At 42.5% G+C, this 23,192-nt stretch overlaps 1 protein-coding gene and 1 long non-coding RNA gene across 2 annotated transcripts in view; both read left to right on the plus strand.

Moving 5' to 3' along the window:
• The first annotated feature begins 1,858 nt into the window (after positions 1 to 1,858).
• Positions 1,859 to 7,629, plus strand: LOC119261429 (uncharacterized). Its single transcript, XR_005129002.2, has 5 exons — positions 1,859 to 2,278; positions 2,998 to 3,159; positions 3,663 to 3,843; positions 4,028 to 4,112; positions 6,709 to 7,629. It is a non-coding gene; the product is annotated as an uncharacterized LOC119261429 (long non-coding RNA).
• An 11,402-nt stretch (positions 7,630 to 19,031) lies between these two features.
• Positions 19,032 to 23,192, plus strand: part of EMB (embigin) — a 40,427-nt gene continuing 36,266 nt past the window's right edge. The window contains exon 1 of the mRNA XM_037530731.2: positions 19,032 to 19,392. Coding sequence (XP_037386628.1) covers positions 19,047 to 19,392 — 346 coding nt within the window. The 5' untranslated portion in view covers positions 19,032 to 19,046. The remainder of the gene's footprint in view (positions 19,393 to 23,192) is intronic.

A 23,192-nucleotide genomic window follows, 5' to 3' on the forward strand; every position in this document is an offset into this window, starting at 1 on the left:
ATTTAACCAGCTCTCATAATTACCCAATTCCCTGTAACCAATTACATTATATTTATCTCCTACTGGTTCTGCATCTCTGGTTGAACACATATAATTACTATCTATTTAAGTTTTTATTATTTTCAAATTTAATTTTGAAATAATTCATACATACATGCACATCTTGTTATACCTCATTTATGAAACAAAACATGGCTGATCCACCGGATGCTGGTGCCCTTTGGCATTCACTGTTATTCTTCTCGCATTGCTCCACCTGGGAACCGCTGCAAGAATTTTATGCTTATCACCGCTTTGTTTCTTAGTTTTAAAGTAGAAGTTATTTAATTTTGCACATAATTTGAACTTCAAATAAATAGCATAACTTCAGACAATCATGTGTCAGTGATATCTCAATGAAAACTGTTTTCTTAAATCTACATCTCGTTTGTTAAGATAGTATTTTCTACTAGATAGGCCTCTCCCTTCCCATTCTATATTTTTCCTGGTTAAATTTAATTACTTGATTTTGGACCATCAGCCTAGACTGTTCACATTAGTTTAGATCTTGTTTCAACTGTTAACATATCAGATCTCCAGCTGCAGCTGTGTTTTCCATCAAGACATGCTAAGAATACTTTCTATGTAGTCTTTCATGATAGTTTCATATATAAAAGAGAAATATACATTGAATTTTGCTTTTTTCTTTTAATAAATGACTGAATAATCATATGTCCACCTGAAGATATGTTTTCTCCTTGTTTTTCAAGCATCTGATAGTATGTATATCTAGAAGGTGTTTGCTAATATTTTTGTTAGTATTGACCTTTTACAATAGATAGCAACGATCATTAGCAAAGTGTCATAACAAAGCAAGAATGAGCTTAACTCTGTAACTACAGTTCTCTATACTTCTGGTCTCCACTTACTTGTGCCTTGGCAAAGTCATGATAGAAAGGATTGCTTCTTTCTATCTACAGTCCAGAATTAGCTCTATGCTTCCCACTGTAAATTACTTTACCACTGGTATTTTTTTTTTTTTGTTATGTTTTTCTTTCGGATATTTGGGCTGCAGTAGAAACAATTTTTTTTTTCATTTATTTTTGCTTAGCAAAAACTAATAGTAATGGGTATACCATGTAGTATTAAGGGAAAATATTTCAGGCCAAGAACTGGGAATAAGATTTGTATTTGTGTAAAAATATGGGCTGATTTTTTTACATTTTTAAAAAGTGCTGCTGCTTGCTTCTGTAGCATAAATCAAGAATGAGATGTAATAAAAGGATTTAAAATGAATATTGGAGAGGCTTCAGCATTCTGTAACAGGGTTGATCAGAATATCAGGAAGTATTTACTTGAACTTGTGGTTTAAACACTGTTATTCTGAAATGAATCTAAAAGTAAAGGGAAAAAACACATTCATTTCTTCAATGTTTTAATTCATGTATCATAAATTAATCACACATTAATTCAAGGTTGGTTTATTATTACTAATATTTTTGACACATCTGTAGTCAAATGATATTGTTAAATTTCTCTATCCCTTATCAATAGTGATGTACATTGCTTATCTATCTGTCCATTCATTTACTTTTATTAACCAAATACAATTTTTTCTCCTGGAGATGACTGTTTTTCTCTCTTTCTTTCTTTTTTCTCTTATTGAAAATTTTCTATGGCTTATGGGAGACTTAGAAACAGAGACTTAGTAACCTCTGAGGGCAGAACAAGGCTGGCACAAAAGCCCTTTGGAAGTTAGATCCAAGATCTGCATGAAAGTTGTGTTGAGGAATGCAGGTTCTTTGTGAGTGGAGGTGGGATGAATTCCAAAGCTGAGAAGGTTGTTACACTGTGTTCCTTCAGGCCCTGCTATCAGCAAGAGACTCTACTGCAGGAAAGTCCTGTTCTCTGTCCAGGCAGCAGCCTTGATAAGCCAAAGGGCACAGAGTACTTTCTCATGCGGGATTATAGAGGGGCTTCCCATAGGTTAAGGTGGCCTACTGGACATTTGACCGTGCAGTTACAAAGAACCTAGAAGCAGAAGGAAGAGGTCACTGAGATGTTGCCTGATGCTCATGTTCAAAACAGTAACAGGACAATGCCATTTGGCAGGCCTGTGGGTGTCTAGCTGCCTTGTATGTGGCCTGTAGCCAGCTCGCGGAGACCATCGAGGATACAGGTACTATTCCGCTGGAGGTATGTGAACAGTTCCAGACAGACATGGGCAAGAAGATTCTCAGCAATCTGAGAAAACCTGAGGACCACTGAGTCCATTTCCACGAGAATGCCGCCTCCTAAGGTAGGTCCCTGAGGCCGGAGGAACCCTCAGCTGAACTCCCTCCTCCCCACATCAGGCAGGGACTTGGGTGTTGGAGGCGATGGCCAACAGCTTGCTCTGCTTAGAAGCGCCTACATGTCCGTTGTGGGAGGGCTGGATCAAGGAATGATTTTTGATACTATGAGCATTTTGTGTAGTTTAGAAAAGTTGCAATGCAGCCATTTTCAACAAAATGGAGGGTGTTTGAAAAAAATGATGAGTAGTAAAGCAAGTCAGAACAATAAAAACATACTGGACAATGACATAGCAGATAATTTGATCATGTAAAACCCTTAAAAAAAAACAGTGACCATCAAAAATCACCATAAAGGCTCTGAGATAAAAAGGGTGCGGGAAGAGGAAAGGACATGGGATACGAAGTGTGGTGAGGGGGGAAAAAAGAATCAGGTCACTGGGTACCATGTTTAGCTGCCCCTGGAAACAAAAAACAAAGAAAAGAATTTTGCCCTAGCTGTTCCCCTGCTTGCTGTCCAATTTCTTTTGCAGCCTTACAACACAGACCCCGCCCACCTGACCCTACCCCTAACTGGGGTTATCCTCCAGTTGTAGTTTGGGGTTTGTGGCCTTGGAACACAAATAAGTAAGGGGCTTTCCAAGATAAAAGTTTCATGCTTGGACTAATTCTGCTGTTTTCACCTAATATCCTTTATAATTTTATCTTTGAACTTATATTGGCCAAGTGGAGTTTGATGGGCTAATGGAGTAACCACACTAGCAGTGGACATACACTTAATCTCTGTGTCCACTGCCATCCCTGGACACCTCATTTGTAGATGGCACTTGCAGCGCCCTGGCAGCCCAGAGTTACAGTGGAATCACCCATGCGTGGGAATTCACTCAAAGTGAGTATTAAGTGATCTCGTATTTATAACTAAGAGGGAACAGGGCACTGACAGCCCCTAGAGTTCATGCTTTCCTTTGAATAGAACAGGCTTCAGAGGCAGAAAGAAGGCAAAGGCCTTCTACAAAGTACAAATGACTAAGGAACCCTATCATATCCTTTCTCACTCATGGCAGTTCTTTGTATTACCAACTATTTAATACTGAAAATAATGACAGAGAAGGAAGAGGAAATATAGAGCAATCCATTGTTCTTCCTAATTCAATAAGGCAAAAATAGACTTTAATAGAATGTGCATGTACCAAGCAGTAAAATGAAAGCATTTCTGTCCCTTACATTCAGCATTTTCACTTATTTGTTAAAAACAAAATACAAATATATACTTGTTATGAAATATAAATTACCTAATTTCATCAATTCAACATTTGAGTTAAATACTCTAGTATTTGTATATAATCTGCTATTAGAGATAATTGCTCATAATTAAATTTTTTCTTTCTTTAGAGCAACATTAGATAGAAAGCAAAAAAGAGGGCCTACCTGGTGGCTCAAGGGGTTAAGACGCAACCTATGAAGCTACCTGCAGCCACTGCAGCACTAGTTCAATCCCTGGCCAGGGAGCTACCCACATGGTGCAGCAGACCTCTCCTGACTCGCCCACTGCTCCCCTCAGCAGTATATTTAGGTTGGTCTGCCTGTTCTGTTCCCTGCTCTGTCTCTGGTGAATCCTCTCATCCCCCACACCTCTGGCCGTACCCCAGTTCTTGTATGCATAAATAAATAAATCTTAAAAAAAAAAAGTAAAGTGAAAAAGACAAATCGAGAGAGAACAAAATCGTCATGATGGAACTTCTTGCTTTTTGTTGAAGTGGGAGGATTCTACATTATACAGAGCCCTACAACTGATGAAATCAATCTCTGGAAACTCTGGAGAGGCGCTTGCATGCCATCGAGGTCAGTGACACTGTCTTCTAGGTGCTCTATCAGTTGCTTTGACTATCCTTCCCGACTTCCCCATTATGGCTAGTTGTTCTAAAGTCTTTGCCAATTTTTAGGGGCCAATTTGCTGAGACTTACACCACTGCTTTGGCCCGCTTGCTTCACCAACAAAGGGGCCAACATTACTAAAATGCTTTTTCAGAGCACTGCCAAAACAAAAGAGCTCTTTTCTCTTGGCTAAGGAGCCCTGCAGAGCCATCAACAGATGGATAATGTAATTCATCCCCGTGTCAGGTCTGAAAGATGCTGCGTCCCAAAGAGTGTGTTCTCTGCACCTGCTTCCTTCATGGACCCTGTGATCAGAATGCACTTGCTAGTTACTTTTCCGTCTTCTCCATGCCAGGGATTTTGATGGTAGCTCTATCTGTCCTTTTAACTCCTAGCCCACTCAGGAATTCATTACAGAAGTCATAAAGTGAAATTTGTGGTGTTTGGTGATAGCAAAGAAAGCTGAGAAACTGTAATACTTTCCACTTTATTACCAGATTTTTTAATTGAGGAAACAATGATTTACAATGCTGCATATGATTTTTTAAGACTAACCCTAACACACTGTATATTACCCTGAATACATTTCAGCCCATTTTTTTTTTCATGTGGGGTCTTTATCTTTTGTACTGATTTATTGGTGCTTTTTAAATATTAAGGATATTAACCATTTAGAGGTGATATATTACACATTTTTATTCCTAATCTGGATTTTGTTTTTACTTTGGAGTGAATTTCAGCATGTACAAACTTTTTCATTTTATGTAGTGAAAATTTCAGCCTTTTTCTGGATCCTTAAATTTTGTGCATACGAAGGTCTTTCTTATCCCTCAAACAATTTTAAATTCTTGTATACTTTTGAATAATTGCATTGAATTGGTAGATTCATTTGGAGAAGTTTGGAATCTTTGCAGTACTGAGTGCTCTCTATTTTATTCTCGCCCTCCATTTTATTGTCTTAGGCAATTTTAAGCTTTTCTTCATGCAGGTTTTACACAATTTCAGCTAAATTTATTCATAAGTATATCGGCTTTTATTTTTAAATTATTAAAGATATTTTAAGATAAATATTTGCTATTTCTGCAAGTAAAAATGTATGGATAAATTTTTGCAGACAATTTATACTTTAAAAGGCTTTTTATCCTATTCTCATATTTAATAGATATTTAAACAGGACCTAGAATTCTAGGTTGGAAATGTTTTCATTTAGCAATTTGAAATTTCCAAATACCAGAAATTTCTTTCTCTTCTGTGAGAAAGTCAAAGTGATCTTTTTTCTGACCAATTTCATATTCTTTTCCCCTTCTATGTAATGTATATGATTTTGTTCTTGTCAACAGTGTTCTAGAATTTCAGTGTGGTATAATTTCATTCCATTGGTGGAAAATTTCTGCTTTCATTTTCTTCGGTTTTAGTTAATTTTTGAATTATTTTCATTGTTGATTTCCTCCCTTTGTTTCCTTTCTTCTTTCTGTTTTTTTTTGGGGGGGGATGTTAGGCCTCTTAGACTAATCATTTAGTATTATCTTTTTTCTCTTATTATAGGTATTTCTTTTTCTTTCTGCTTTACTTTGTGTGAGACTTTATCAACTTTGTTTTCTAGAACTTCTTTATTTCATTGGTCATATTTAAATCTTATCTCCTTTTCCTTTCCTAAATGTTTCTTTTCATAATAGCTTATTTTTTTTCCCCACAAATGCAATCTCATCTCAATCTGAGGGTTTCTTATGATAATTTCATCTGAAATTTCTTTTCCCTCTATGAATTATGAGGGCTTTTTTTTTTTTTGGTGTTTCTTCAATATCTCCAGTCCTTTCCTTGGATTAATAATGATTGTGGATATTAAAAATTATTTTAATAACAGCTATGGCAATTTTTGACTTTGAGCTTCACGTGAAGATTATGTTGAATCATGTTTTGGTCATGTACTCCCGAAAGTATTCTTTCAATTTCCTTTCTGTGGAGTAAAGGCAATGGCCCTTTAATGGTTCTCACCACTTAATATTTAACGTGTGTGGACACTGATCCAATTTTCAATGAAGTACCCATGTGGCCAGCCATATGAAGGCAGAACCAACTGTATAGTCACACTGAGTTCTGTGAAAGGCCCCACACTTGGTTTAATTCTCTATTGTAGTCATCTTGAAATCAGTAACTTAAACAATGGGCCTACATTTCAGTTTTTCTCTGTGCCTCACAAATTATGTTTGTACACCCTCAGGTCTGGAGATCAGAGACCAAAGGTCCTCAGTTTTACCCTCTCCAGTTTTCTTGGTTTCACCTTCTCCAGTTTTCTTAAAGGGCGGGAGATGGGTATTTGCAGAATGCTAACAGAGTTAGAGAATCAAGAAAACAAAAGGAGTAAATATAATTCAGGTGGGGAGTGGGGAATCTGTTTCTAAGTTGGGTGTAGGGTAAAGAAAATGTCAGGCTTTTCTGCCCTTCCGCCATCAGGATAGATGATGGATCCTTGTCCTGAATGCATGCCTGATGGCGGGCACCTGGAATAGGGTGTGGGCATAGGTAGATGGGATTCAGCTGAGCTAAGACTGTGCTTTTTAAGGGCGGCGTCACGGGGGGACGCTAGCAGCCCCAGCCAGCAGCAGCAGAACCTGAAGGAGAAGCCGAAGCAGAAGCAGAGAACGCCAGAGAGCCCAGATAGAGTGAAGACTTGCTGGGGGCTGGGAGGCCTGCCAGCCTCCCAGTCCCCCAGCCAGCACCCCTGCCTGCCATATGCCTGGTGAACCCCAAATAAAAGACCTGCAAAACCACTGAGGACTCTGACTCCTCCTTTACCCGGTCTGCATGGGATCAGAAAACCTGCACCTGTGCCCAGTCCTGCCTCTACAATTGGCGTAAGTCGGCAAGATCCATGCAGACAGGTATTGGAGCCCTCCGAAGACCTGGAGGGACTAAGGAGTAAAAGACTGCCTGTGACGACGCTGGAGGCGCCATGGCGGTACAGAAGATGGATACGTCCACGAGCTACAGGATGAGACCTGGCGTGAAGGAGACGCCCGAAAGGACCAGCCAACGACACCGGAAAGGACCAGCCAACGACACCGGATAGGACCAGCCAACGACACCGGAAAGGACCAGCCAATGACCCCTGAGGCAGCAGGCCATTGCTGAAGCAGGGAGAGGCCAATGGACTGATAGACTGATGAACTGATGATTTTGGACTGACAATCCTGCCAGAAGGCGGAGGACCTTAGCAGGTTATGTTTATTTTTTGAGAATCTGGGGGTGGCCAGTGGGCCTAGATGGCCAAAAGCAGCCTGTGTATGCCCAGTGGCCAGGTGGAGGAGAAAAGCCAACTGAGAAAGCAAAAGCTGGTACTGATGATAAGTTGAGAAGCCCTGAGCGGCTGTTAAGCAGCCTGGGTATGCTGAAGAACTGTGAGTCTCGTAAAATCACCTGTGGGTGATGCCCTGCTCATTCTTGAGTGAGGGTGAGGAGCTGAGGAGCCCGTCCTTGGGGGACGGGTGGGGAATGTGGCTTGGGGTGGAGCCCAAGCCAAATGCAAAGTTTGGATCCCCAACCCATGTGCTTGTGCAGTGGGTTGGCTTGAGAGCAGGGGTCTGTGAGTCGCATGGGTGGCCATGAAGGCCGAGTGTTGGAGCGACTGCAGACAGAAACCCTGAGGGTTGGCGATTACCCCCAACAGAATAAAATTGCCAATCCCAGAGCTAGTGCATCCTGGGGGTGGATGCTGTGTGTGCCTTGTAGCAGAGACTACAGCCAGAGAAGGCCAGGAAGCCTGACGGCTCCTGGTGTGTTATAGCAGATGCCGTGTGTGATTTCCCCTCCCTCGTATGAGCAGTGCCTTCGGCAGCAGATTTGGTGGCTCATCTGCTGGTACCAATAATTGTCTTTTGCACTTGGTTGGTGCCCTGCCTGGACTTATTTGTGTTCTGTTGTATTTTGTTATGTTGTATTTTGTTATTTGATGTATTTGCTTTTGTGGGCCATGGCTGCATTGTTTGTTTGCTTAGAAAATTGTATATATATGTATAGACTATATGGCAGAAAACCCTGAGGGGGTGGACTGTAGGGTAAAGAAAATGTCAGGCTTTTCTGCCCTTCCGCCATCAGGATAGATGATGGATCCTTGTCCTGAATGCATGCCTGATGGCGGGCACCTGGAATAGGGTGTGGGCATAGGTAGATGGGATTCAGCTGAGCTAAGACTGTGCTTTTTAAGGGCGGCGTCACGGGGGGACGCTAGCAGCCCCAGCCAGCAGCAGCAGAACCTGAAGGAGAAGCCGAAGCAGAAGCAGAGAACGCCAGAGAGCCCAGATAGAGTGAAGACTTGCTGGGGGCTGGGAGGCCTGCCAGCCTCCCAGTCCCCCAGCCAGCACCCCTGCCTGCCATATGCCTGGTGAACCCCAAATAAAAGACCTGCAAAACCACTGAGGACTCTGACTCCTCCTTTACCCGGTCTGCATGGGATCAGAAAACCTGCACCTGTGCCCAGTTCTGCCTTTACATTGGGCTTCATACTATTCTTTTCATTTTAGCGTCGTCTTTCACTCTCCTTTCTTTTCCCTAAAACATAACTGTTCCTAAATCTGCTTTCCATAGACACCAAAGTCATAGCATGCTGCCAACAGATTTTTCTCTACCATTCTTATACATGGCTGGGCACCCTAATCCGGGCTACCTGTTGATAAAGATTCCTCTTTATCAATAGTGAGGTAGGGTCATTCTCCTGAATGCTCTGCTTACACTATGTGTCCAGAAGAGCACTTCAGCCTAAGCATGCCTCTTTGTGTGATAAGGAGATGTTTTGGGGGATCTCTGCACCTTTCTCTCACTCAGTCTCTCTCTCTCTCTCTCTCTCTCTCTCACACACACACACACACACACACACACACACACACACACACACACACACACACACGATATCTTTTTTTTTTGGTGTGACACTCGCCTGATATCTTTTTTTTTGGTGTGACACTCGCCGGTGGCCGGAGCTCAAACTAGCACTGCAGAGGCTGTGGGCAGCCTCGCAACCCAGCGCTCAACCGCTGCGCCACCAGGGGAGGCCCGACACTGTTGATATCTGGATCCATAAGTTAGCAGGAAAAAAAACAACACAGGCATTTTGCAGTACTTCCATTTACGCAAGTGCAGGTAGTAATAGAGGAACCTGGCTTTCACGAATTGCAGTGATTTCAAGGTTAATTGCCTGATGCAAAAGTGGCATCAGTGCTTTCAGCAGGATTTTTTTTAAAATGTGAATTCCTGACACTTAATGCTTGCTGGAGGCAGTGGCAGCGGTTGGATTCTGTGATAAAGCATTACAATGTTATTCTTGGTTCCTCTCCAGTCTGTATGTTGAGTTTGTCTTTTTTTGGCTAAACTGACCAGATGGGTTATTTTGTTTGGCACTAAGAATCACAAATGATACCATAATGTACAAGTAGTTGGAGGAAGAGCACATGAGAAAATGGAAAAGTGAGATTATTCTGGAGGCATGGTAGAATCTGCACCAAAAGAAAAACCTGAGAGGATACAGCTGAAATGAAAGGAAAGGACCGTGGTACTTGATAGCATGTTGTGACCAAGAAACTAACTCAATTTATCTTTTAGAATGAAGTGGCATTGATGGGAAGACCTCAGATGCCAAGTGCTTCAAGGATGGAAGAGTATATTAGTTGAGAATTCAAGGATTGTGGAATCGGTTGCTTATTTTAAACTGTGCTGGAACCTAAAAGAAAAAAAGAAAGTAAGAGAATGGTAAATACAAAGGTCTGAAATATTGGCTATGCAACTGTTAGAAGAACAAGAAATTTGTTTCTATTATAAAATAATACTTATCATTTGCAACTTCAAAAATAAGGTAGCAAGGTAGCTAAAAATCAAACTAACATTTCTTACCTTCGAGTTGCTATAGTACAGTGAGTTGAATTTGCTAAATCTGTGTCTCTGATGCAAGAAATCTACTTCCTGGGCAGGAGTGGGGCTGTGAGCATTTGTATAGAGATGTATTGGAAGATGCAGATGACTTAGAGTTTCTAAAATGCCCAGTTTTCATGGAATATTCTTTTTTTTTTTAACACATTTTTTTTTTTTTATTTATAGAGGCATGTTTTTATTTATTTATTTATTTATTTGTTTGTTTGTTTTGTTTATACATGCACTGGGTACAGTCAGAAGCGCGGGAGGGCGAGAGAATTCACCAGAGCCAGAGCGGGGAGCAGAGCAGGCAGAAGGACTGAAGTACACTGCTGAGGGGAGCAGCGGGCGGCAGGAGAGGTCTGCGCGCCATGTGGGACCCTCCTCCGGTGGCCGGGGAGCAGCTAGGGATCGAACCGCTGCGCTGCAGAGGTCGCCGGCAGCTTCGCAACCCAGCGCTCAACCGCTGCGCCACCGGGGAGGCCCATTCATGGAATATTCTTTAGCAACACAAATAGCTCCTATTTTTCTCATGAAGAAGCAGATCCTACTTGCAAAAAGACTCAGTGCCAAAGTCATTCAAGACAACTACCTTTTAAGAAGAACTTAGTCTTCCTTTACTCCTTGTCTTTCTGCATTGTAACTACAATTGAAGCCTGGCATATCCTGGGGGTTACAAAGATGCTTTCAAAAATTGCAACAATGTGAAGATTTATGTAGTAACAGCATAGGAATATTTTTTTTTTATAGAGGCATGTTTTTATTTATTTATTTGTTTGTTTGTTTATTTATACATGCACTGGGTACAGTCAGAAGCTCGGGAGGGTGAGAGAATTCACCAGAGCCAGAGTGGGGAGCAGAGCAGGCAGAAGGACCGAAGTACACTGCTGAGGGGAGCAGCGGGCGGCAGGAGAGGTCTGCGCGCCATGTGGGACCCTCCTCCGGTGGCCGGGGAGCAGCCGGGGATTGAACCGGCACTGCAGAGGCTGCAGGCAGCTTCGCAACCCAGCACTCAACCGCTGCGCCACCGGGGAGGCCCAGCATGGGAATATTTATGGAAATGGTTTCTGTGGGTGCAATAATTTGGATTACTGAAAATGGTATCACAGTGCTTCCCTAGATTAATTACATTATGCTGATAGACCCTCATGAATAGTAATAACAGGTAGTCTGAATGCAGTGATGAAAGCATGTATACTGGAGGATTGGAGAAAACTATTCCCTTCCTTCAATACAGTTGGCTTCATCTCAAATTTTAGGTGTCCATTGCTAATGTACTTTGGGATATCTTGAGATTGTTTTCACCAAAATGAAAAGCATGTTACAATGCTTTGTACTGCTTTTCACTAAGATAAGATAAAATACACAGAACTCATTAGGTCTCTGTTTATTTGAGTTGCAACATGAACATGCACACATGGGTATTCATTAAATAGTAGTTTCAAGTGAGGCTGAGCCCATCACAAATGGAGCATTAGATAAATTACCAAATTGTGAAGTCAATATATGTTTAACAGTTGCCTTCGTGTTCTAGATATAAAATAGATGTGATCAAGCATGAACTCCAAAGATGCAATAGTGCATGAGCAGGTGACTCACATTTCTGGCATATACCTGCAGAGATATGCATGCACCCAAATTCAGGCAACACAGAGTAGGGGAAAAATGGTTGGGGAGCTGTCTCCTGGGGCAAAGGATTAACCCCACACTAAGCTGTGCTGATGTCTTGCAGTTCAATTCCCACATGAGTGTGTGGAGTTGGCTCCACACCAACGAACAAAGTCTTGGACACCAGCAGAGTGTCTGAGAATTCAGCTCAATTCTCAAGTCATCAAACCAAACAGTAGCAGATTTCATAGGTTAAGGATTCAGTCTCCCAAGACCAGTCTCCACTTTAGACACCAGTCACAAGCCCACACTATTGTCTTCTGACCAAGTGGCTATGTAATCCGAGGTTCCCAGCACCCTCTCCTCCAGGTTTTATTGACTTGCTAGAACAACTCACAAAACTCAGGTAAACTGTTTACTAAGTAGATGGCCAATTGATTACAAAAGATAGAACTCAGGAACAACTAAATGGAAGAAAGGCAGAGGGCAAGGTATGGGGAAAGGTGTGGAGTTTTCATACACTCTCCAGGTGCTCCATTCTCCCCAAATTTCCAAGTTTTCACCAACCAGGGAACTCTCTGAGATGCTCCTTTTATGGCTATTATGGCAACTTAATTAACTAGGCGTGATTGATTAAATCACTGGCTATTGGCAAATGAACTCAACATGGAACTCCTCAGAAATCAGAGGACTGGACTGAAAAGCCCCTTTGTTGGTTTCCATGGCAGTTTCCAAGGTTCCCTTCATTAACATAACAAGAGGCAACTTTAACACTTAGAAAGTTCCAAAATTTGGGGAGCTGAGAGTCAGGATGAAGATCAAATATGTATAAGAGATATTTTGGTTATCAGAATGACCAAGTAGATAAATGTTCTAAAAATTACAATGTCACACAAGCACTCAAGGAAATGTTGCAAGAACACTAATAGGATAGTTCCTGGAAACATGGAAAGAGCCATGCCCCATGCTGGAATCGCCATGACTGATGGTAGAAGGCAGAAAAAAAGATTCAGCCTTTGAATGTGTTAGAATCAAATATCAGGTAAGGCCCCACCACCATTAGGCTGTGTTCCATGGGAGAGCATGGATGCGCCATTTATGGAAGACATAGACAATGTGCTGCTGAGACGAATCAGCATAACTGAAATGTCCAATGGTGGCTCTCCTCTCTAAATCAGGATGTAAGTGCTGTTCTAGATCTACACTCTCTGACAGCAGCAATGATGGAAATAATAGAGGAAAGGTGAGCAATAGCATTTAACCATCAGAAGTTCAGTAGATACGTTGTTGATGTAGAAAAGTTAGTTGTGGAAGTGAGCACAGAATGCCACCATTTGCATGGAAAGACATAAATATATACAAATATTTTGCACAGATGTGGAATATCGCAGAAAGAAGGCAGAAAGATGACTGATAACAGTCATCTGTGGGGAGGTGTCAGGCTGTGGGCCTCCAGGAAATGGCTCCTTTTCAATGAATAGTTGTTTGTTGCTTTTGGTTTCATTCTTTCATTCATCTCTGTGACAAGGATATGTGAGACTGTGGCACACAGGACACAAAGGTAAACTAGACACTGTCTCAGCATTTGGGGAGCCGAATGACAGAAATAAAACAGAAGATGACAGCATAATGCTCTGAGAGCTGAGGTAAGGTCACACACACACTGAGCAAGTGAGAGATTATGCTCTCGAAAGAGGACAATCAAAAGAATTTCCTAGAGAAAAGGGCACACAGAAATTAAGGTGAGGAGTAAGCTGCAAATTTATAGACAAAGTTATTCCACACACTGAAAGAAGAAAGAACAGAATCAGAGATTAATCAATGAGGCACACAAGACAGCCAACGCTGGGGAATGCCAAATATTTCAGGATGAGTAGAGTTTGAGTGTGGGAAGACACTGAAATTTCAGAAAGTTAAGAGTTATACAAGGTCCTTATCATGAAAGGTTTTAGTTATCAGCTATTTTGCTGACAGCTGAGTCCATTAAAGCAAGGAGGTGGGGGAATCCCTGCTGGCGCAAGGGGTTAAGACCCAACCGATGAAGCTCTCCACAGCCACTGCAGCATGAGTACAATCCCCAGCCAGGGAGCAACCCACATGGCACAGCAGACCTCTCCTGACTCGCCTGCTGCTCCCCTCACCAGTGTATTTCAATCAATCTGCCTGTTCTATTTCCCACTCTGTCTCTGGTGAACCCTCTCACCCACCACAACTCTGGCCTGTACCCCAGTTCTTGTATGTATAAATAAATAAGATCTTAAAAAAAAGCAAGGAGGAGGAACGAGTCCCCTCTGTAGAGACAATGGGGGTTCTAATGACAGTGTAAAAGTTTTAAAAATTTAAAATAAGGCAAGCCCAGAAAGTCCTGGAACAAATAAGAGTGCTCCCAACCACCAATAACTAAAAGCCCCAAGAATAGGACTGTAACTAGCAGTTGTTTTACATAGGTTGGGATCCAGGCATCTCAGGGCTGGTGTATCAGCTCAGGGATGTCACCTTTCTTTTTTGCTGCTCTTGGAAATGTCTGCTTGTCTCCAAATGAACGCATCTTTGCCACCACTGATCCACGTCTCAGGCTGCATTTAAGGGAGAAAGAAAGAGGTAAAGGGTGGGGTAAAAAGCTTTCTCTATCTGAGACTTTTTCTTTTTTTGATGAAGGAAACACTTTAAAGCAGATTTGTTCTTTTATCTCATTGGCTAAGTTCCATCTTAGATACACCAATGCTAAGGAAGATGAAATTACAGCATTGGTTTAGTCTCATTTATGATTTATCCCCTGGGAAGTGGTAGACTTAAACTCCATACATTGCTTAAATAATTTAGTATTTCTCTCTACCTGTATATCTGTCGATGTATCTATCTATGTATCTATCATCCTAACTTTATCATCATCATCTATGTAGTGATGTACTTACTGCATAATAACATTTTAGTCAACAACAGACTTCATATGGGATGGTGGTCCTTATTTATATATCCTAGGTATGTAGTAGGCTTTACATCTAGGTCTGTAAAATTGCACTCTATGACTCTATGAGCCACAGTGACAAAAGTCTCTAACAGTGCATTTCTCAGAATGCATCCCTGTTGCTAAGTGACACATGGCTATATATGTGTGTGGTGTATGTATATATCTATGTATATAACCACACATGTTTATATATACATATATTGCCTATATACAAATATAGTATGGACATACATACAAGTATGTACATATACACACACAACTATAGACACAGACACACAGAGATATATCTTCCAGAATAACTCTGACACTTTTCATCCATTTTCACATACAGAGATGACAAAGAAATTTTTCCTTCCATATATGCTTCTGATCTTGTTCTAAAATAGATTTTTGTACAATATAACTACAATCACATCTGATGGGATTACTTTTCCATTACTCTATGACAAATCAACACATGCTTAGTTTAACACAAATACATGATCTCATAGATTCCATGGGTCAGAAGTTCAGTAAGAACTCCATGGCTTAACTGGGTTCTCTGCTCAGGGTCTCATCAGTTTGGTTGGTTGGGGCTAAAGCTGTTGGTTGGGGCTGAGACTCAGACATCTGAGGCTTTGGGTTCTCTCCAGCTCCCTGGTTGCTGGCGGAATTCAATTCCTTTGGGTTGTAAGACTGAGGCGCTCAGCTCCTGAAGGTGCCTCATCCCATGGGCAGTTAGTTAATGTGGCTATTTGCATCTTCCAGACAAGTATGAGGGCATCTTTCTCACTAGAAATGTCTCCCTCCAACCTGCTAAATTGGATAACATAATCAGGGTAGTGACTACCCATCATATTCATGAGCCCCCCATTCACATTCAAGGGGAACTGGGGTGTGTGACTAGGGGGCCAGGAACCTTGGGAGTCACTGCAGAGTCACTGCAGAATTTTGCCTATTACATCCTATGACTTGCATTTGTATTTCTGGGTGTTTTTTTTTTTTTTTTTCATTAGTGATCATTAGCAAATTCTCACCTTTATTTTTTAGTACTTTATACACTGACATAATGCTTTTCTCCAGTAATTTTTTTAATCAAATAATATTTTCAATAAGAGGTAAGTGGCATCTACATTCTTTTTTTTTTTAAGTCTTTTTTTTTTTTTATATAGAGGCATGTTTTATTTATTTATTTGTTTGTTTGCTTGTTTTTTTGTTTATACATGCACCGGGTACAGTCAGAAGCGCGGGAGGGTAAGAGAATTCACCAGAGCCAGAGCGGGGAGCAGAGCAGGCAGAAGGACCTAAGTACACTGCTGAGGGGAGCAGTGGGCGGCAGGAGAGGTCTGCGCACCATGTGGGACCCTCCTCCAGTGGCCGGGGAGAAGCCGGGGATCGAACCGGTGCCGCAGAGGCCGCGGGCAGCTTCACAACCCAGCGCTCAACCGCTGCGCCGCCGGGGAGGCCCGGCATCTACATTCTTGTTCTCATTTCACAGTTCCCTAGAACTGTGTCACACATTTTTCATTTGATGACAGCTTATAGCCCAAAAGGAAAAAAAAAATAAAGATTTTTATAGTATTATTTTACAAACACAAGTTTTAGAAAGCAGTTTCCCCTGTACTGCTATTCTAATAAGTAAAAAACATATTAAAAGTACAATTTTTTAAAGACATTGCAGGAAATATAAAGACTCACAGAACTATTTCCAGGTTGTTAAAAGAACTGTAATATGGTTGGGTAAAAAGATATAATCACATAAGATGAATTACAATAAAATTTTTTAAAAAGATATATTTTTACATACAAGAACTGGGGTATACGCCAGAGTTGCAGGTGGTGAGAGGATTCACCAGAGATAGAGTGGGGAACAGAACAGGCAGACTGACTGAAATACACTGCTGAGGGGAGCAGCGGGCAAGACAGGAGAGGTCTGCTGCGCCATGTGGGTTGCTCCCTGGCCGGCTGAGGATTGAACTTGCGGTGCAGAGGCTGTGGACACCTTCACAGCACTTCACTCAACCTGCTGCACCAGCAGGGAGGCCGAACAATAAAATATTTAAATGGAAATTCAAGCCAATGATGATGGCCAAGTCACAAGTCTGTAAATTATTAATGGTCACATTAGTCCCACGGACAGTATGAGTTCAGAGGATTCCGATTATTTACTGTGGTGACACAAGTTACCTCAAAATTTAGTGGCGTAAAACAATAACAATTATACTATCATATCTGTGTGAATAAGAAGTTCCAGCAGGGCTCAGCTAGATAATTATTTTGCTTTATGAAGGTCAACTGGGACAATCATGCATTACTCAGCTGTGGGTGACCTCGTTTGAAGGGTCCCTCACAAGTCTAGCCTCTTATTGCTCCTCAGATACTCTCTGTCCTTATCTTGTCCTTGCCTACCCTCCACGTGGTTGGAGCTTCTCAGAAGGTCTCAGACGCACCTCACGGCAAGGCACTGCTTTCCTGGCATGTCTTGTAACAGCAAGGAGAAAGGTGGCAGAAGCTCTTGTGATCCGCATCTGGAAGCTCACACAGTATCCTACAATATTCAGTGCGTCAGAGAACACACCCAACTGGAGGAGAGAAAACCCAGGCCCTCCTACCTCCACAACTCTCCTCGTGATCAGAGTATAACAGCCTTTGTGGCCACATTTATTTCTCCCTGCTGGGGAAGGTCTATTGAAGCAGGAAGCTCAGAAAGAGCTGGTCACGGAAAGTAGTACATAAGCTAGTTTTTAAAAATATGCACTATTTCAAAAAGTCTGCGGGGGGAATAACAAAACAAATGTCTAAATACAAATCTGTAACATTGAGAAAAGCTACTTAAATGTTCAACAAAACAAAATTGTATTTCTTTCTCAGTTGGTTTTGCTATGACAACAAAAGCAACAGTAGAAAGTAGCCTCAGCTTGGGCTACTCATTTTTTTCCTGTTTACAAACAGGCTGATTCAACTAGGAAGACAATTTTTCTTTAAATGAGGTCTGAAGTAAGGTGAATCTGAACTTAAGATTTTTACAGAGCTAATTGGGGAAGGTCAGTGAGAGTTCAGTTTGTTTAGAGAAGTGCTTGCTGTTAAAATTAAGGTAGCAAGGCAGAAGTATGATTTAGCAACTGGGTTTAGAAAGTCCAGCCAAGGTTTTAGAGAGTCGTGATGCAAAAATTTCAGTCTGTTAGTATCTCTCATAAAGCTTTCTTCAGAGGGCTTAACCATTATAATCTTAATTTTCTTACTGAGAAGAGTCTTTCTCTAGATTTGTCGTTCATAAAGTTTTCTAAATTAATGTGTGTGTAAATGTGTGTGTCTGTGTGTGTGTTCCTTGCCACCCATGCAGCCTATTTTGAACTTAGGGCCTGGCACAGGTAAATACTTAAAATTGCTCAATGAATTGTATTACTCATTCTCTCCACACCTGTTTAAATAATGCTCACTGTTTCAAAGCGTTGCTTATTATATATGCTAAACCAGAGCAATATTTTAGTAATACATACCCATTCAAAATTAATCGTTCCTGCTTGTACTGAGCATAGCTCTTGGTTAGTACTTCAAGTTTTAAAAATTGTATCTGACATTTCCTTTTCATATTCTTTTCTGGATACTGATAATCTTTAGAGTTTATGAATATCAAATTTTACATAAGAAAAACAAAGGGAGACGAGAAAAAAGCTCATGAGAAATACTTCAAAAAGTCTTTCACTGTATTATAGCATCCTAGAGCATCCTGCTCTTATTACTCTGTTGTAACCCAGACTCTTCCTTCCCTCTTTGATAAAGCAATTGCTTTCAGTTGTTTTATTTATTTGACGAGGATCTCTGAGAATGCCCAGTTTGGGGGCTCAGCTACAGCATTCTCTTAAACAATGCTCAAGTTTGACCAAGGTCAACAGGTTTGTGCAGTTTACACAGTATCTCCTTTCAGCAGCTTTGTTTCTTGAGCTCTAGGTGGCTCCTCAAAAACTGTTAGGCAAGCAAACAAAAGGAAAAGGAAAACACCTAGTGGGGCCTTGGGACTCTGCAACCTCAATCTGGAGAGAACCGGTTAAGCCTTCAGAGACAGGAGGAGAGCGCGCGTGTGCAGCTGGAAGCCGAGCACAGAAAGAGGAGTCCAGGGCGCGGGGCGTGTGGCCAGCGCCATGCACGAGCGCAAACGTCAGGCTCCTTGCTCAGGATGCCCAGGGAGGCCCGGGGGGAGCAGAAGAGTGTCCTCTCCCCGTCCCATCCAACCAAACCAGTGAATCCTGCAGATACCTGTGCAGGACAGTCGGCGACTTCACCTCTCCCGCGGGAGACGGGCTAGACCGCACCTGCCGGCGCCAGGCCGAGCGCCCTCCGGGTGCTGATGGAGCCGGGAGGGTGGAGGCGGGAGGATGCGTAGCGGAGGCGGCCGCGGCAGATCCGGGCGCTTCGGGGGCCGGCCGCGCGCTGCATAATTGATGGCGCGGCGGGAGGGGGGCCGGGTGCAGTTCTGGGTCGGCCTAGGGCGCGTCTCCGGGGAGGAGGGCAAGGCGGCCGGGCCCCTCCCACCCCGTCTTCTCTCGCGTGTGTGCCCTCGGGACTGGCAGCGGGCGCCCGGAGCCGGCGAGAGGGCGCGGGGACCTGGACACCGACGGCGGGGCGCCGTGGGACCCGCCTGGGGAGCATCGCGGAGGACCGTCCACACCATGCGCGCCCGCGCCGGCTTGCGGGGTCCGCGGGCGTCTCCACCCCCTCTGCTGCTGCTGCTGCTGTGCCTCGTCGCCTTCGCGGCGCCCCTGAGCTGGGCGGACGACCCTCCCTCAGGTGTGAGGGGTGCGGGGCGGGGGGCGCGCAGGCCGGGGCGCGCGCAGCTCGGTCCCCGCGGGCCACCCCGGCCACGGGATGTTGGGGAGAGGCCCCGGGATGTGGGCGAGGGTGCGCTTGGGGAGCGGCGGCCGCTGCTTTCCTTGGCCACGCTGGGGTCACCTAAGCTGAGCCTGGGACCTGGGAGGTCGGAGGTGCTTCAGCTCCAGCTTGTGAATCTGAAAGAACAGTGACCGGTGAAACCGGGACGTGGGTAATAATAGGACTGGGTGATCCTAAGAAGAGGGCGCTAGGATGTGAGGGTGCGGGCTCCTGTTGAAGTGGCAGGGTTTCTGCAAACCACAGTCCATCCCCTGGCCAGCTCCTTTCACTTGAGTCAATGGTAAGGCTTAATGTCACCTCCTCTCTTCCTGGCAGGTGGATTGGCTCTGAGGATGTTGTTTTAGAACTTGGTTGAAATAGCAACGACTTAACAACCAAAGGCTTGCACCTCAGAGTGTGCGTGTTTGTGTGTCTTTTACACAATGGTCTCAGAAAACAATCGTTTTTGCTGTTTTTGTTGCTTATGACACTTTGAAAAAGGGAATTATGTGCAAAAGTGTTTCCAAACCCTACACCAGCTTGGCCATTTTAGCTTCACCTGTTTATAATTGCTCTTTGTGTTGCAAGTATTCCATTGAACCTACTTTCAAATTCACGGTTCCGTATTATAAATCTTAAGGTGTTAGCAGGCAATTAGGATAATAGACCACCTCGCAGGTTGGCAGATAGGCCATCAGTAACTAACTGGATGCACCCATTCGTAGAAATTGATTTTCATAGGGCCTACCTGTAGGCCTAAGGGTTAAGTCCTGGCACTACCTAACCCATATGGCGCAGCATACCTCTTCTGTCTTGCCTGCTACTCCCCTTGGCATTGTATTTCAGTAAATCCACTTTTTCTGCTCCCCCCTCTGTCTCTGGTGAATCCTCTTACTCCCCATGCTTCTGGCCTACACCCCAGTTCTTCAGCACAAAAACTAAATAAAAATTTGTTTTAAATTATTTCAAAAAGCAGTTGATTTTTCATGAGCTGGTAGCATGTAGACTTTTTATTGGTAATACGCTTTAAAGATGGGAAAGTAAAGAATGATTCACTTTTCATATGTATTCTTTAAAAGTCCTACTTACAACAACAGAGACGCAACATTTTGAGTTGCTGGAATTTCTAAAGTTCTTTGCAGCATTTCTTAGTCACAAATCTCTTTTTCATTCATACCATTTAATAAAGAGTTGTTAAAGATATTTCCCCCCACTGGGCTCTCCTGGAATCATCTGACCCGTTTTCATCCATCTTTCAGCTCAGAATATTGAAGTTCTGAGGATCAGTGCATTTGGGTTCATTCTAGAACTTTGGTTCTCAACCTGGCTATTGGAATTATCAGGAACTCTATTTAAAAAAAATACTGATAGTTGTGTCTTCCCTAAAAAAATTCTGGTTTAGTTTACTTGGGATTCAGCCTGGACATTAGGCATTTAAAAGCTCCCATGTGATTTTAATCTCATTATCCTAAGCATCTTGAAAACCATAGCTGTAGTCTCCTATAGTCTCCTGCCCGCCTGTGACTATGCAGGTGCCTCCGTCTTTTCTTCTCCTTTTCCTAGTAAACCTGTACTTTTAAACTGTAACAAACAAGCAGAAAAATCCCATTAAAAACACGGCTTTAAAATGACAAGCTCTGGAAAGTGGGTAGATATTTATTCCCTTAGCATTAGGGAGTCAGTTTTAAATCTACATTTCAGAGGCTACTTACAAAGGAAAAGAAAAAAGTAGGAAACATGAATAAATTAACAAAAATGTAAATAAATGGGATGCTATTATATGGCAAATGTCTGTGTGTGTGTGTGTGTACAGTGTAAGTCCTGTCCTTTCTAATCCACTTATGTTAAAATCATGGGATAATGTGTCATATAAAAAGCAGGAAATTAGCATCTCATTTTAAGTCAGAATTAAAAATTGTAAAGCAGCCTCACTTCACTTTATAGATTCTGTATTGATCTCCACAAGATGCAATTTTTTCTTTGCTAAGGGACATTGTGAGGTTTATTGACTACTTTTTAAAATCTAAAAGATTTAAACATCTTAAAAATTAATGTTCTATAAACCTAAGACATTTGGGTCAGATTTTAACGTTCAAATGCTTATAATTTATCATATTTACTATATAACAACTGCATGCAACTGCAATGGGTATTGCTATGCAGTTTATAGCCCTTTGGGTTACCTTTCATTATTCTTGACTTTCAGATGAGGAAATTGGAACTAGGAGGTAAAGTAGTTGCCCAAGTACACATAATTAAGCAGTGGAGCAGGAAATTTAGCATTGTTCAGTCTGACTTCAAAACCTGTTTTTGTATATATAATACTCAGTTGTCTTTCTGAGATAACTAGTAAGTCTGTGAAAGTTTGGCTGCACGCACAGAAAGCACAGTTGGTAACTCTAAATGCTTGATTTGAGTAAAGTGCATGCTGGCAGTTTGAGTACTGGAATAGAGTCAGGCATAGGAACTCACCTTAACTTTTTGGCTGTTTCAATGAAATATGAAGTGAAAAATATCTTTGTAAAGGAGCAATATTACATAAATGGAAATATTCAAACGTTACTCTCATGTGGAACAAAATGAGGGAATGGGCCATGTTGATCTTCGGAAAATGTTTGCAGAATCATTGAAATGATCAAGTGAAATAATCACTTTTAGTTTTTTGAGCACTGGGTTTACCTGCTTCCTTGATCAACTCCCTTCCTTTCTAGATACTGCCACTCCACCCCCACAGCAACTGTTTAGTAATCAGTGTTTGTTGGAATAAACATTATTCAAACACCTACGTGTACCTGACATTGAAAAGCAGTTTTTGCTTTTCAAGTCTTTTAAACTTTTTAATGATAAACCTGAAATTAATAGGATTGTATCTGATCAAAAATTTGACCCTACATTTATTATCACATTTAAAATTACATACATATTTGTTAAGAATTAGTTTCTCTAACTCTTCTTCCTGGTCTTCTGCCTCTTGTTCTCTTCCTTTTTGGAGTGGTTCCCATAAGCCATTTGGTGGGGGAAGCTCAGGGAGGCATCACCCCTTGTGGGCAGGATCCACATGGCCCAGATCAGGGAATTAGAGACTAAGCTGAAGGCTGGTGTCCAGGTAGGAGGGCAGCCCTATGTGGGGTGTGAGAATCGGAGCGCAAGGAGGATGGGCTGCAGCAGAGGGGTAGCCAGTGCAGGGTATCAGAGCTGCAGAGTGACAAGGACTTCTATGCAGTGGCAGGCTAACATGTGGTGTCTAGTCCTGATCAGGGGATGGATGGAGGTAGAGTGTGCAAGCAGACACACAGGGCAGGGGAGCCTGAGTGAATGAGGAAAACACCCCTTTGGGGCCAGGTGTGGCAGCCGCAATGGAGATTGGTTACATAGAGGATTGATTGCATAAGAATTTATTGAAGAAAACAGGATCCAGGTTTTTCTCTAGAGGTGAAGGAAATAAAAAGGAAAGTAGAATAAATCTTGTGCAAGTAGGGCCTCCCTGGTGGTCTAGGGGTTAAGTTTCAGTGCCGTCACTGCTGTGGCCTGAGTTTGATCCCCAGCCAGGGAACTAACCCACATATGGCACAGCAAGACCTCTCCTGTCTTGCCTGCTCCTCCCCTTAGCAGTGTATTTCAACAAATCTGCCTGTTCTGCTCCCCACTCTGTCACTGGTGGATCCTCTTATCCTCCCCCCTCCCCACCTCTGGTCTACACTCCAGTTCTTCTAGGCAAT

This window comes from Talpa occidentalis, unplaced genomic scaffold, assembly GCF_014898055.3.
Source record: "Talpa occidentalis isolate TD23 unplaced genomic scaffold, MPIMG_talOcc4v2.1 talOcc4.6, whole genome shotgun sequence".
Taxonomy (NCBI): domain Eukaryota; kingdom Metazoa; phylum Chordata; class Mammalia; order Eulipotyphla; family Talpidae; genus Talpa; species Talpa occidentalis.